A 15,000-nucleotide genomic window follows, 5' to 3' on the forward strand; every position below is an offset into this window, starting at 1 on the left:
TAAAAACACCCTTAAAAACCAGTATTACTTCACCACCACCATAATTTTCAAAGCCACACAGAGATAATTAGCCACATTCTCAAAACTCCCCTGTTGTTTATATAGAGATATTGCTAATCTGTCAATAGAACCTTTGAAACACCTTTAAAAACCCTTGTTACGTTTGTTCAGCCACGAGTTACTGAGTTACTGAAGGGAAGTGCCAGTGTTTGGAGGCAGAATACGTAGCGATATATGTCGGAGGAGTGTGTTCTGTTAGGTTTGCTCAACTCTCCATGGTGTGTGTGCTTTAGTGAAGGGTTGTGCTGGAGCAGGTCAGGCGTGGTGAGGTACAGTATATGGCTTGTGTTTCCCTATGCTTGCTTCACCGTGAGTGTTGTATGTATGTATGTGTGTGTGTGTGTGTGTGTTAGTCATGTGATTCTCTTTTCCTTCTGATTCATTGTTTATTTGCCTGGTGGTGGTGGTGGTGGTGGTGGTGGTGGTGGTGGCCAGGAGGGGAATGGCATAGTCTCCCCGGTCATATGAGAGGATGTGGTGCTGGAGTGTTACAGAAAACGTGAGATGGAGAGGGGGATAAGGAAACTCAGTGGTAAATATTTTAGTGTAGCCTACATGTCCGATCAACACTACACCACCACCACCACCACGACTAACGCTACTACTACTACTACTACTACTACTACTACTACTACTACTACTACTACTACTGCTCCTCCTCCTCCAGCACAATCAGAAGTTATATTTCTTTCATAATATGTGCTAAAAGTGTACATATTATTATTATTATTATTATTATTATTATTATTATTATTATTATTATTATTATTATTATTATTATTATTATTATAGTATTCGTATTTATATTTTGCATTTTATTTATTTTATCTCCTTTGGCTGCTGTTAATGACGCTTCTACATTAGTTTCCTGTTTTATTTATTTATTTATTTATTTTATTTATTTATTAATTTATCTTTACTTATTTATATTTATTTGCTCTTACTATCTCCCCCACAGATGGACGGAGGGGGTGAGGAGGGAGTGGCTTGCGGTGGTGGCTCCCAGACAGGGAAGGTTGGGGGAGGAGGGGGAGGGGGCGGACTCCCCTACCTCAGCCCTTCCCAGCCACCACCCCCTCGACGAAGTGCCCCTCACCACCTCCTTCTCTCGCGAAGAGGTGAGTCGTGTTAGTAGTAGTAGTAGCAGTAGTAGTAGTAGTAGTAGTAGTAGTAGTAGTAGTAGTAGTAGTAGTAGTAGTGTAAAAAAATATTAAATCTTCCCATATAACCTTTGCTAAATAGTAGAAGTAACAGTAATAACACGTGATAGTAGTAGTAGTAGTAGTAGTAGTAGTAGTAGTAGTAGTAATAACCCCGTTTGACTTTCGTTCTTTGGTAATGATAACAGTAACAACCTTGATACCAGTAGTAGTAGTAGTGGTAGTAGTAGTAGTAGTAGTAAACAACAGTAGTAGCAGTAGTAATAGTGACCCTGCAATAGTGTAGTGACCCTTCCCCCTTCCCCTTGCAGATCGAGGCTCTCATCACTGCTCGTCGTGACCCTCCCCCTTGTGATGTGCTGCCCCGGGAGGAGGACCAGGCCATGGTGAGAGAGAGAGAGAGAGAGAGAGAGAGAGAGAGAGAGAGAGAGAGAGAGAGAGAGAGAGAGAGAGAGAGAGAGAGAGAATTGTATGGTTGATTATTGAAAAAAAAAGGGGAGGAACCGCAACTTCGAGAGAGAGAGAGAGAGAGAGAGAGAGAGAGAGAGAGAGAGAGAGAGAGAGAGAGAGAGAGAGAGAGAGAGAGAGAGAGAGAGAGAGAGAGAGAGTCGTAATTTCTTGTTGCAATCTTCGTTGTCATTCGGTTATTTATTTTCTAAAGAGTAATTTATTTTTATTTTTTTTTCTTATTTCCTTCCTTTTTTTCATTTATCTTTTTTTTTAATCCATCTTGTATTTCTTTGCTTTGTTTGTCTTAATTATTTATGTAGTTTCTTTAATTTAATCTTCTCACTTTATTTTTCCTCTTTCTTTTACTTTTTTTCCTTCCTACACTTTCCTTCGTATGTACAAACTTGATTCTTTTCATTCAGTATGTTTGTTTATATATTTTTTTTTATTGTATTTGTCATTATTTACTTTTTAATTTACGTTATTTTCTATTTCAAACTTTCTCCCGCTAAATTTTCTCTAATCAGATATTTTAGATTCATTATTATCTCAATTTTAAGACTATAATTATATTCTTTGCACCACTGAATCTCTCTCTCTCTCTCTCTCTCTCTCTCTCTCTCTCTCTCTCTCTCTCTCTCTCTCTCTCTCTCTCTCTCTCTCTCTCTCTCTCTCTCTCTCTCTCTCTCTCTCTCTCTCTCTCTCTCTCTCTCTCTCTCTCTCTCTCTCTCTCTAAGGACAACCGTGACATGACACAGACTCTGAGGATTAAGCTACATAGTCTCAATTAATATATATTTACGTGACACCACCACCACCACCACCACCACCACCACCACCACCACCACCACCACCAGAGTCGGTCAGTACGGTGGTAGTTGTGGTGTAGTGTGGATTTGCATGACAGCGGTGATTGTGATGGTAGTGGTAGTGGTGATGATTGGTGGTGAATGAATTAAGTACCTGGTGGTGTTGCTTATCTACCTGGTGTTGTGGTGTTGAGCAAATTGTGTGTCTGGTGGATCTGAGTGTTGTTCGTATTGGTGGTGTTGACTTTTAGGTGTTGCTCCCTGTGATACGAGTCTGGCTGTGGTGTTGTATTTGATCTTAGAAGTCATCTAGTGGCGGCAGCGGTGGTGGTGGTGGTGGTGGTGATGATGTGGTAAGGTGGTGATGACGAACTATACTTCTGATGATCTTATGTTCGTATTTGGTGATGTTCTGGTGGTGTTATGTCCTTTGTGATGAGTTTACACGAGTGCTTTTTTTAAATGGTGATGACTGTAGTTGTGGTGCTGCGTTGTGGTGACCTAATCTGCCCCTTGGTGTTGATTTATGGGAGGTTAACTGTGGTGGTGATAGTGGTGAGATACGCTTGTCGTGACTAAGACTGTGGTGGTGATGAAGAAACGCATTCCTGGTGATGAATTTTCCTGTTGACGAGTGATAATTGTGGTAGTGATTCTGTGTCGTGGTGACTGACTGACTGGAGTGGTGATGATAAGCTTTAATCACCACTTAGTAAACAATTGCCTTCTTGACGGTGCTTTGGAAGTGGTGGTGGTGATGGTGGTGACAACAGGTGTGACAGGTGTGAGGGGCAGTGGTGATTGTATATACAGGTGTGTGCAGTGTAGAGAAAGGTTGTATATGTGAGTTGTAGCGGTAGCCTTCTGTGTGTGTGTGTGTGTGTGTGTGTGTGTGTGTGTGTGTGGGTGGGTGGGTATGTGTATGTTAAGAGGAGTGCTGCTGGCGGTGAAATGGGTGCTCTGCAAAGCCGCCCGTGCCCTGCTGAGGATGCTGGGAGAGTCCAAGGTATACACACACATACACATACACACACACTCACTTCTCTCTCTATTTTCATCCCAACATTCACCTGCGCTTCATTAACTCACCTGCAAATTCCCACCACACGACATTCACCTGTTGCTGTGTTTCCCGCCAGGTTGAACAGACAGGTAATTACGCTCACCTGCCCTGTCCGTAAGCCTGAAAATTAGCCTAAACTTCGGGCTTTTAGTGATGGGCAGCTTGTTTATTATGTTGGTCGAGGCTTTGGTTTTATTTTGGTTATTTTAGGTTAGTTAGGTTGGGTTAGGTTAGTTAAGTTTGGTTGGGTTGAAGTTAGATTGGGTTAGGTTTGGTGTGGTTTGGTTAGGTTAGGTTAGGTTGGGTTAGGTTAGGTTAGGTTAGATTAAGTTTGGTTTGGTGTGGTTAGGTTAGGTTAGTTAAGTTTGGTTGGGTTTAAGTTAGAATGGGTTAGGTTTGGTGTGGTTTGGTTACGTTAGGTTCAGTAGAATTTAGTTTTCCTCCTCTTCTCCTTTCTCTTTCCTGTTTATCTTTGTTCTCGTCTTTTCCTTTTGTCCATTCCTACACCAACAACAACAACAACAGCAACAACAACAACAGCAACAACTACTACTACTACTACTACTACTACTACTACTACTACTACTACTACTACTACTACTACCAGCACCTCACCACGCACCTTCCCTCCCCCTGCAGCACGTGGCCAGTCCTGAGAGCCTCGCTGCAGAGTTGGAACGGGAACTAACAGCACTAAGGGTCCACGTGCTTCGCTCCCACGCCCTCCTTCATCACTACCAGGTGAGTCACGCCTCGTATTCTGAAAGGCTCTTCTCTCTCACCACGACTGTTTTCGAAGGCCACAGAGATGACTAGCCGGGTTCTCAAGACTTTCTCCTGCTAATAACGTAGAAATCTTGTTAATCTGCCACTGGAACCGTGCAAAAACTTATGAAAGCCAGTGTGTCTTCATCTAAAGCCTTATGGAAGTAGCGGAGGTGGGGCGCGGAAACGTTTGAAAATATGGATCTCTCTCTCTCTCTCTCTCTCTCTCTCCCTTCCTTCACCACTTATCCCTCCACCTTCAGTCCACTCACGCCTCCACTTCTCATCCACTGTTAAGTTTCATTTGTGACACCCACTTGCGTTTGTCCTCACTCCTCTTTCCCTTCTCCATCCCACACTCTCTCTTCTTACACCCCCCTCACACTTCTTCCTCTCCTTTTATCCCTCTCCTTGCTCTTCCGTCTCTCTTCTCCTCCTCCTCCTCCTCCTCCTCCTCCTCCTCTTCCTCTTCCTCTAACTACTCCACCTACACCTGTCAACCTTCTTCATATCTTTGACGTATCCTTCCTCCTCCTCCTCCTCCTCCTCCTCCTCCTCCTCCTCCTCCTCCTCCTCTTCTTCACTTTACTCCACAACTCCTTAATTAGTCCACCTGCCCTACCTGTCAGGTCATCCACCCCAACATGAGGCACGTTTCCCTTCTCTCTCTCTCTCTCTCTCTCTCTCTCTCTCTCTCTCTCTCTCTCTCTCTCTCTCTCTCTCTCTCTCTCTCTCTCTCTCTCTCTCTCTCTCTCTCTCTCGCTTCTCCAGTACTTTATGTTGAGGTTTGTTTGTTTGTTTGTTTGTTTTTTGTTTATAATGTTCCCTGTTACTTGTCATTTTATTATCTTCGTTTTCTTTTTTCTCTTTTCTTATCTTTTTTCTCGTTACCTTTGTTTCTTCCTCCTTCTCCCTTTTCTTATCTCGTCCTGCCCTCCATCTCTTACCGTTTTCTCTTCTCTTTTATTACTTATCTTGCTTCCCTTCCTCTCTCTCTTACCTCTACTTAACTCTCCTCTCTTATCTCTCTCATCTCTCACCTCTTCCCCTTCTCTGTCCCATCCTCCCCTCCCCTCTGTCACGATATTCTCCATCCTTTCCCTTCCTCAACGTTCCTTCTCTCAATTTTTCCCTTTTATCATTCCTTGCTCCTTTGCCTTCTTCCCTTTACCCTTTCCTTTCCTCCTTTCCCTCAGTTTCCTTTATTTCTGTTCCTCTCACTTGTCACTTTCTTTCTTATCCTTATCTTAAATCATACCAGTTCTTCGTTATAATTCTACCTGCTTCCCTTCCCTCACCTGTCATCTGATGCCTCATTTCACCTGTTTGTTCACCTTTTAATGATTCTCTGGTGCTCCGCTGTCCTTTATTCATGAGATGGACTGACAGATAGGTAGGTAGGCAGACAGACAGGTAGGCTGATAGACAGGTAGGCAGACTGACAGACAGGTAGATATACAGACAGGTAGGCAGACAGACAGGTAGACAGACAGGTAGACAGACAAGCAGGTAGGCAGACAGGCAGGTAGGGAGACAGGCAGGTAGGGAGACAGGCAGGTAGGGAGACAGACAGGTAGGGAGACAGACAGGTAGACAGACAGACAGACAGGTAGGCAGACAGACAGACAGATAGACAGACAGATAGACAGACAAGCAGACAGACAGGCACAAGCACAAAGAAATAAAGAAAAAATAAAGACATAGGTAGATTAACATATTGGCAGACAGACAGACAGACAGACAGACAGACAGACAGACAGACGGACAACCACAAAGACACGAAAAATAACAACTCCCTTCCTGGACATTTGCATAACCACTCCTCTTCTTGTACTCCAATTTCCCGTGACAAGCAGGTTTACATAATTGGTGCTTCTTGTTCACTTGCACTGCCTTCCTTCCTTCCTTCCTTCCCTCCTTCCCTCCTTCCCTCCTCGTTGAAATTACCTGGCGATTTTCAAACATTTTCTTCCCTTTCACTTCTTCCAGGTAAACCTCCCTCGTCTCCTTTACACAAATATCAGGTTAATGAGTTTGCCTTTCACTGCTGTTCCCTCTACCTGAAGTCTTGTACCCTCCGCTTCTTCTGTCCTGCCTCCCTCCCCGCTGCCTGACGTGCTTTGACTACAGACACAAAGGAACTCAAAGGAAGGGTGGATTGTTGTTCTGCTAGTCCTTATGTGGTTTTAAAGTTTTGATACGTAACTTATTCCCTCTCTTGCTATTTGACTACAGACACAAAGGAACTTAAAGGAAGGGTGGATTGTTGTTGTGTTGGTCCTTATGTGGTTTTAATGTTATAATAGTTAGTTACTTGTTTATATAATCGTATGTTTGTCTGTCTATCTGTTTGTGTATCTGTCTGTCTGTCTATCTCTGCGTGTCTATCTGTTTATTTATTTATCTATCTATCTGTCTGTCTGCTTCACTATCTGCCAACATCCTACCTTACTGTAGCTAACCTAACCTAACCTAACCTAACCTAACCTAACTTAACCTAACCTAACCTTACTGTACCTAACCTAACCTAATTTAACCTAACCTTACCTAACCTAACCTTACCTAACATAACCTAACCTAACCTAACCTAACCTAACCTAACCTAACACAACCCAATCTAACCTAACCTAATCTAATCTAACACACACACACACACACACACACACACACACACACACACACACACACACACACACACACACACACACACACACACACACACACACACACACACACACACACCCTTGACACTCTGCACGCACCTTTGCACCTTAATTAACCTGACACACCTTCGGCCCACCTTTTTGCGCCTATTATCCGCACCTGTCACCTAATTCTCTTCCTTTACCTTCAGCGCAACAAGACCATTCATTTCTGCCGCTCTGATTTCTTCCTCTAATTGCTGTTGTTGTTGTTGTTGTTGTTGTTGTTGTTGTTGTTGTTGTTGTTGTTGTTGTTGTTGATTTTCTTGTTCTTTTTATTTTGTTCTTTTTCTTGTTCTTGTTCTCCTCCTCTTCTTCTTCTTCCTCCTCCTCCTCCTCCTCCTTCTCCTCCTCCTCCTCCTCCTCCTCCTCCTCCTCCTCCTCCTCCTCCTCCTGCTGGTACTTTCACTCCGGCGTCATTTTGCTTCTATCGGTAAATTAGGTGATTATATTCCGTAATGAGACACGTGACAGAGAGAGAGAGAGAGAGAGAGAGAGAGAGAGAGAGAGAGAGAGAGAGAGAGAGAGAGACAGACCCCCCCCTCCTCAATCACAGTAGCGTTATCTTACCCCTGTCTCTCTCTCTCATAACATTATCTCCCCTCACCAAATCTCCCGCTCACGGCATTATCTCACCCCTCACCCCACCTCCTCCCCCTCCATTGCAGCATCACCTCACCCCCGCCCCTTGTCTCCCCACACAGAGCAGCAGCAGTCAGTATGGAAGCAGGGCCGAGATGTCCACCCCCGCCACACAGCAGGCCCTTCACCATGCTCAAGGTTAGTGTGTGTGTGTGTGTGTGTGTGTGTGTGTGTGTGTGTGTGTGTGTGTGTGTGTGTGTGTGTGGGTGTTTTAAGTGTTTGAGGTCACCATGTGTGTGTGTTTGTGTTTGTTTTCTCTCTTTTTCTTTCTTGGGTCATTGTTTGAGGTCTTAATGTGTGTGTGTGTGTGTGTGTGTGTGTGTGTGTGTGTGTGTGTGTGTGTGTGTGTGTGTGTGTGTGTGTGTGTGTGTGTGTGTGTGTGTGTGTGTGTGTGTGTTATTTTATGGCCATTTTTTGAGGTCACTGTTTTTTCAATTATTTATTTGTTTGTTTATTTATTTGTGTCATTATTATTTCATAGTTCTAAAGGGTTTCGCTGTATCCTCTTTTCTTTTGTCCCTTTTTTTCTATTTACTGTATTTAATTTGTTATTTCCACTATTACTCCTTACTTGTCTTTTTTTCTATATTATAATCTACACTACTGCTTTGCTTTCATCATGCCTTTTATCATACTGTATTTACTTCTATTTACTGTATTTAATTTGTATTCCCACTCGTATACTCTTCATTTATTATTTCAAGAAGTAAGTTTCAAGACACTTATCCTTTAATTTTCGTATGGCCACTCTTGACTCTGGGGACCGGCATCTCAGTGGCCACACCCCCCAACTCTTTTTTTATATATATATATATTTTGTTTCCCTTGGCTGGTGCCTCTCCTAAGGAAAAAGAAAAAGAAAAGAAAAAAAAACTGCAATGCTACTTTTTATCATGCGTTTATTATATTCAGCTTGCTTAACCTTACCTAAGCTTACCTAACCTAACCTAACCTAACCTAACCTAACCTAACCTTACATTACCTTACCTAACCTAACCTTACCTAACCAAACCTAACCTAACCAAACCTAACCTAACCTAACCTAACTTAACCTAACCTAACCTAACTTAACCTAACCTAACCTAACCTAACCAAACCTAACCTAACCTAACCTAACCTAACCAAACCTAACCTAACCTAACCTAACCAAACCTAACTTCACCTAACCTAACATTATCTTACTGAAACTAATCCTACCTTACCTAACCTAAACCGTTTCGCTGCTGCCCCCCTCGCCCCCTGAATGTATTACTCGGCATTCCCGCAGTATGAGGAAAGAAATTACTCCTGCTGGGGGAGGAAAGTATGTTGTTATTGCTTCTCCTGAAACAAATATGGCAGCAGCAGAGAGAGAGAGAGAGAGAGAGAGAGAGAGAGAGAGAGAGAGAGAGGGGTATAACAATAACACTGAACTGAAACTTGGCAAGGAAACAGAGAAGATAAAATAGAGTAAACAAAAGACCTTTCTCTTTTTTCCCCTTGGACGCGGAAGTAATGGCGACGAGGGGAAAAAATGGAGGAAAAAGTGAAAAAAAAGGAGAGGGGAAGAGGAGAGGTGGGGGGAGGGCACAGGTAACAGGTATTGAGGTGAGGAGTGAGGTAAATAAAAGGGGGATATTTTTAATCTAGGGAAAAAAAAAGAAGAGGGGAAAGAAGAAGCGAAGAGGAAAGGGGAAAGAGGAACGGGAAAAAAAGAATAGGTAACAAGTGTAGAGGTTAAAAGTTTCGTTAAAAAATAGATGTAAAAAAAAAGAAGAGAACGAGAGGAAGTGAGAAGAGAAGAGGAGAAGGAAGAGGGAGAAGAGGAAAGGAGAATAAGGAACGGATAACAAATATATAGACGAAGAGTGAGATAAATAACTTACATCTTTAATAGAGACGTTTAAAGAGGGGAGGAGTGAAGGGGGAGGGGTGAGGGGGATAGGTGGAAGAGGGAGAGAGGGAAAGGGTTAAAAGGGAATATATATTTTTTTTAACCCTGGTGTTTAAAGGCGAACAAGACTTTTATACTTCATCTTCCCCTCTCTCTCTCTCTCTCTCTCTCTCTCTCTCTCTCTCTCTCTCTCTCTCTCTCTCTCTCTCTCTCTCTCTCTCTTTATTCTTTTTTTTTCTTTCATTTTTGTTATTCTTTTTTCCTCTCCCGTTTTCTCTTTGCCTATCTCTTCTCTTCTTCCATCGTCTCTTCCCTTTTCGTCTCTTCTCTTTCATTTCCCTTCTTCCTCTGTTTGGTTTTCTATATATTTATTTTCTTCTTTTATTTATTTCTTCTTCTTCTTCTTCTTCTTCTCTATTCCTTAACATGCCTTTCTCTCTCTCTCTCTCTCTCTCTCTCTCTCTCTCTCTCTCTCTCTCTCTCTCTCTCTCTCTCTCTCTCTCTCTCTCTCTCTCTCTCTCTCTCTCTCTCTCTCTCTCTCTCAGGTTTCCATATTATTATTATTATTATTATTATTATTATTATTATTATTATTATTATTATTATCTTTTCTTGTTTCATTCTCCCCTTAGCTCCATAATCCTGTTCTTCTCCCTCCTCCTCCTCCTCCTCCTCCTCCTCCAATACACTCCTTTCCCTTCCATACCTCTCCTCTCTTTTCCCTTCTTTTCTCTTCATCTCCTCCTCCTCCTCCTCCTCCTCCTCCTCCTCCTCCTCCTCCTCCTCCTCCTCCTCCTCCTCCTCCTCCTCATTTTCTTTCCTTCTTCTCAATATCACTTCCTCCTCTTCCTACTCCTTCTTCTTCTTTCTCTTCCTCCTCCTCCTTCTTCCTTTTCGTCTTGGACTTTCTTTTGTTGAATCTCGTTTACTCCTCCTCCTCCTCCTCCTCCTCCTCCTCCTCCTCCTCCTCCTCCTCCTCTTCTATTTTCCTCTCTCCTTTGCATTGTTCTGATCAAAGACGAAATTAGAGGGATATAAAATCAGCGAGAGAGAGAGAGAGAGAGAGAGAGAGAGAGAGAGAGAGAGAGAGAGAGAGAGAGAGAGAGAGAGAGAGAGAGAGAGAGAGAGCAGAAACTGGATTTAAAAGTAAACGAACGGGGAGATGGAAGAAGATGAGGAAGCGAAGGAAAAAGACGGAGAGGAGGAGGAGGAGGAGGAGGAGGAGGAGGAGGAGGAGGAGATGGAAGATGAGGTGTATAAGCTGAAAGAGGAGGAGGAGGAGGAGGAGGAGTGAAAAGTGAAGCAGTGATATTGGGAGGGGGAAGGCAAAACGGGAAGCAAAGGAGGAGATAGAGAGGAGGTGAAGGAAGGAAGGAAGGAAGAAGGAAGAAGGAAGGAGAAGAGAGAAGTGAAAATAAATAAGAAAAATTGGAGTTCATTTAGAAGGAAGGATAGGAAGAGAGGAATGAAAAAATAAAGAATAAAAAATGAAACTCGTGTGGAAGGATTGGAAGAGAGAGAGAGAGAGAGAGAGAGAGAGAGAGAGAGAGAGAGAGAGAGAGAGAGAGAGAGAGAGAGAGAGAGAGAGAGAGAGAGAGAGAGAGAGAGAGAGAAGATAAACAAATGAAAATCGTAGTTATATAGACTTAGAATACCTCTTAAACATACATACATCGATACATACATACATACATACATACATACATAAACAAAAATAATACCTACCACAAAAGTAAACACACACATACACACACACACACACACACACACACACACACACACACACACACACACACACGGCGAGTAGTGGAGAAATTTATTTGTTTGTACACACGATACCCGAGGATACACACACACACACACACACACACACACACACACACACACACACACACACACACACACACACACACACACACACACACACACGGCGATGTCATGCAGTGAGTAAAAGTTTAGGTATGTTCAAGTTTATCTTAGGGTATAATTGAGAGAGAGAGAGAGAGAGAGAGAGAGAGAGAGAGAGAGAGAGAGAGAGAGAGAGAGAGAATGACTTTAAGTGTTAGTATCAGTAAATAAATGTGTGTGTGTGTGTGTGTGTGTGTGTGTGTGTGTGTGTGTGTGTGTGTGTGTGTGTGTGTGTGTGTGTGTGTGTTCAAGCGGCACCTGACCCCGCGCACACACACACACACACACACACACACACACACACACACACGCGGGCAGGTAGGAGCTGTCAGTGGCGCTTCTGCTCGCCTTAGGTGTGGACGTGGGGTGTGTACGCTCCTCCGCGCGTGTGTGCCATGTGTGTGTGTGTGTGTGTGTGTGTGTGTGCGCGCGTGTGAGTGTGCATGTGTGTGTGTACGTACGCATCAGTATATATGTGTGTGCGTTTATCTTACTCAATTTACGCTGATATTTTACGAAAGTGCACGTGAATAGAAAGAAATAGAGAAAAGAACGAAAACTCTGAAAAGAAAAGAAAAAAAATGTATATTTATGAAGGAAAACACACTGAAGAAAACTAAAAGAAAAAAATAAATAAATAAATCACCTGCGAAAAAACAGAAAGAATAAAGAAAAAAACATTAATCCAGAAAGACAAAAAATATAAATAAATAAATAAAATAAATAAATAAATAAATAAAAGTTTGTGTTGCATCGTGTTTTTTTTTTTTTTACATATTTTTATTCGATTGAAGGTGAAGTTAGGTTAGGTTAGTTTAGGTTAGGCTGTGTTAGGTTAGACTGTGTTAAATTAGATTAGGTTACGTTAGATTAGGTTGCGTTAGATTAGACTGTGCTAGATTAGGTTAGGTTGTGTTAAATTAGGTTAGGTTGTGTTAGTTTGTGTTTATGTTGTGTGTGTGTTTGTCTTAGATGTTGTTGTTTGTGTGGGTACGTCTCTGTGTGTGTGTGTGTGTGTGTGTGTGTGTGTGTGTGTGTGTGTGTGTGTGAGATAGTAGCGACCTCATATTAATTTTGATATTGCTTAAGAGAGAGAGAGAGAGAGAGAGAGAGAGAGAGAGAGAGAGAGAGAGAGAGAGAGGGATTGTAATAAGCTCACGTATTTGAATTTATAATATATTTTTTTACGACCCAGCGATTCAGGAGGCAACTGGTATGGAGAGAGAGAGAGAGAGACAGAGAGAGAGAGAGAGAGAGAGAGAGAGAGAGAGAGAGAGAGAGAGAGAGAGAGAGAGAGAGAGAGAGAGAGGTGGGGGGTGATTGGGCATGTGGGGTTATTGCCTCTCTCTCTCTCTCTCTCTCTCTCTCTCTCTCTCTCTCTCTCTCTCTCTCTCTCTCTCTCTCTACTGAAGCCAATAAGTACAGAAGCCAGAAAGTAATGTGTTTTTATTATTATTGTTATTATTATTATTATTATTATTATTATTATTATTATTATTATCATTATTATTATTATTAAGCTCTTCCTCATCATCATCATCATCATCCAACTATAAATGATATTACTGGAGATATATAAACATGCTGTAATAATAATAATAATAATAATAATAATAATAATAATAATAATGATAATAATCTTGATGAAACCTTAAAAGAAAATAGGACTTAATATAATCTGGGAAAAGAACGTCCTTATTTTGGAGACAGGGAGGAGGAAGAGGAAGGGGAGGAGGAAGAAGAAGAAGAAGAGGAGAAAGAAGAGACCATATAATTTTGCCTTAAGCTTTTTCTAATTTTAGGAGTTGATCATTTGTCTTCTTAAGGAGGCTTTTTCTCTCCTCCTCCTCCTCCTCCTCCTCCTCCTCCTCCTCCTTAATGGGATTTTTTCGATTTTCATTTCTATTCCTTAAAGGGCTTTTCTTATTATCTTTTCGTTCCAGTAGGTCTCTCTCTCTCTCTCTCTCTCTCTCTCTCTCTCTCTCTCTCTCTCTCTCTCTCTCTCTCTCTCTCTCTCTCTCTCTCGCAATTATTATGTGGTTCGTTCATTATTTTTGTAATTTCCTTTCTTTTTCTTTCCTTCCTTCCTTCCTTTTTTTTTCTTTCCTCCTTCCTTCCTTTTTATCTTCCTTTCTTCCCTTTTTTTCCTTCCTTCCTTCCTTCCTACTTTGTTTCTTCGCTCTTATCTTCCTTTTCTTTCTTCCTATTACCTGCCACTACCAGCTCCTCCTCCTCCTCCACTTCCTCCTCCTCCTCCTCCTCCTCCTCCTCCTCCTCCTCCTCCTCCTCCTCCTCCTCCTCCTCCTGTAGGAATGTTAATTAATCATACATTTTTTTTTTCATCTTATTACCATATGTACTGAGAGAGAGAGAGAGAGAGAGAGAGAGAGAGAGAGAGAGAGAGAGAGAGAGAGAGAGAGAGAGAGATTAATTAATGCAATACTTATTAGAGCGAGGAAGACAACAACGATAACAATAAGAAAAGAAGAAATACGACGTAAAGAAAATAAAGAAAAGGAAAAGAAAGACTGATAATAAAAGAACAGCAAGTGAAGGAAGGAAGGAAGGAAGGAAGGAAAAACAAAACAATAATAATAATAATAAAGATAACATCGACTAAACAGCACGCTCAGATAAATAGAATGAGACAAATGGGAGATGGAGAAAAAAAAAGAAAAAAAGTGAACGATAATTTAATGAAGTGGTGCCCGCCTCGTGTGTGAATTTTGAAGGTGAGATTTGTTGTTGTTGTTGTTGTTGTTGTTGTTGTGGTGGTGGTGGTGGTGGTGGTGTTTGGAAGTGCAATTCTAAGCTCTTCTTTCCCTTCTGTTTTCTCTTTCCTTGTTTTTTTTCTTGTTTTTCTTCTTTTTTCTTCTACTTCTCATTCATCTTTTTTTTTCATTATTCCCTGATATTGTTTTTTTCTTTTCCTCCTCCTTCTTCGTCTTCGCTTTCTTATTTTCTTCTTCTTCTTCTTCTTCTCCTCTTACTCCTCCCTCGTCCTTCTTCATATTCTCTTTTCTCTCTTCTGTTTCTCTGTCACCTGTTATGTTTGACCAGTAGTAATTTATAAACAACCTTGTAAGATTAGTTTGTCTGTTGTGTTTATTCTTCCTCCGTTTTCTTCCTCTTCTTCTTCTTCTTCTTCTTCTTCTTCTTCTTCTTCTTCTTCTTCTTCTTCTTCTTCTTCTTCTTCTTCTTCTTCTTCTTCTTCTTCTTAACCACAAACACCACTACGGCTTTTACTATCACAAACTTCTCCTCCTCCTCCTCCTCCTCCTCCTCCTCCTCCTCCTCCTCCTCCTCCTCCTCCTCCTCCTCCTCCTCCTCCTCCTCCTCCTACCAGGATGTTTATACCCACCTTGCCCGTGTTTATTCCGGCTCTCAGGTGTTAGAGAGAGAGAGAGAGAGAGAGAGAGAGAGAGAGAGAGAGAGAGAGAGAGAGAATGTGCAAGCAGAGAGGAGTGAAAGGAAAAGGTAAATAGAGTGGGTGTGGGTGATGAAGGCCGGAGAGAGAGAGAGAGAGAGAGAGAGAGAGAGAGAGAGAGAGAGAGAGAGAGAGAGAGAG

General features: G+C 41.9%; 1 protein-coding gene across 2 annotated transcripts in view; it reads left to right on the plus strand.

Annotated features, from left to right (window-relative positions):
* LOC135115765 (uncharacterized) overlaps window positions 1–15,000 on the plus strand; it is a 117,079-nt gene that overhangs the window by 38,228 nt on the left and 63,851 nt on the right. The window contains exons 10-13 of one of the 2 annotated variants that reach the window (XM_064032781.1): window positions 1,019–1,178; window positions 1,532–1,606; window positions 4,182–4,283; window positions 7,714–7,789. In XM_064032781.1, coding sequence (XP_063888851.1) covers window positions 1,019–1,178; window positions 1,532–1,606; window positions 4,182–4,283; window positions 7,714–7,789 — 413 coding nt within the window. The remainder of the gene's footprint in view (window positions 1–1,018; window positions 1,179–1,531; window positions 1,607–4,181; window positions 4,284–7,713; window positions 7,790–15,000) is intronic. The other variant, XM_064032782.1, reaches the window with a different exon arrangement.

The sequence above is a fragment of the Scylla paramamosain genome, chromosome 29 (assembly GCF_035594125.1).
Source record: "Scylla paramamosain isolate STU-SP2022 chromosome 29, ASM3559412v1, whole genome shotgun sequence".
Taxonomy (NCBI): domain Eukaryota; kingdom Metazoa; phylum Arthropoda; class Malacostraca; order Decapoda; family Portunidae; genus Scylla; species Scylla paramamosain.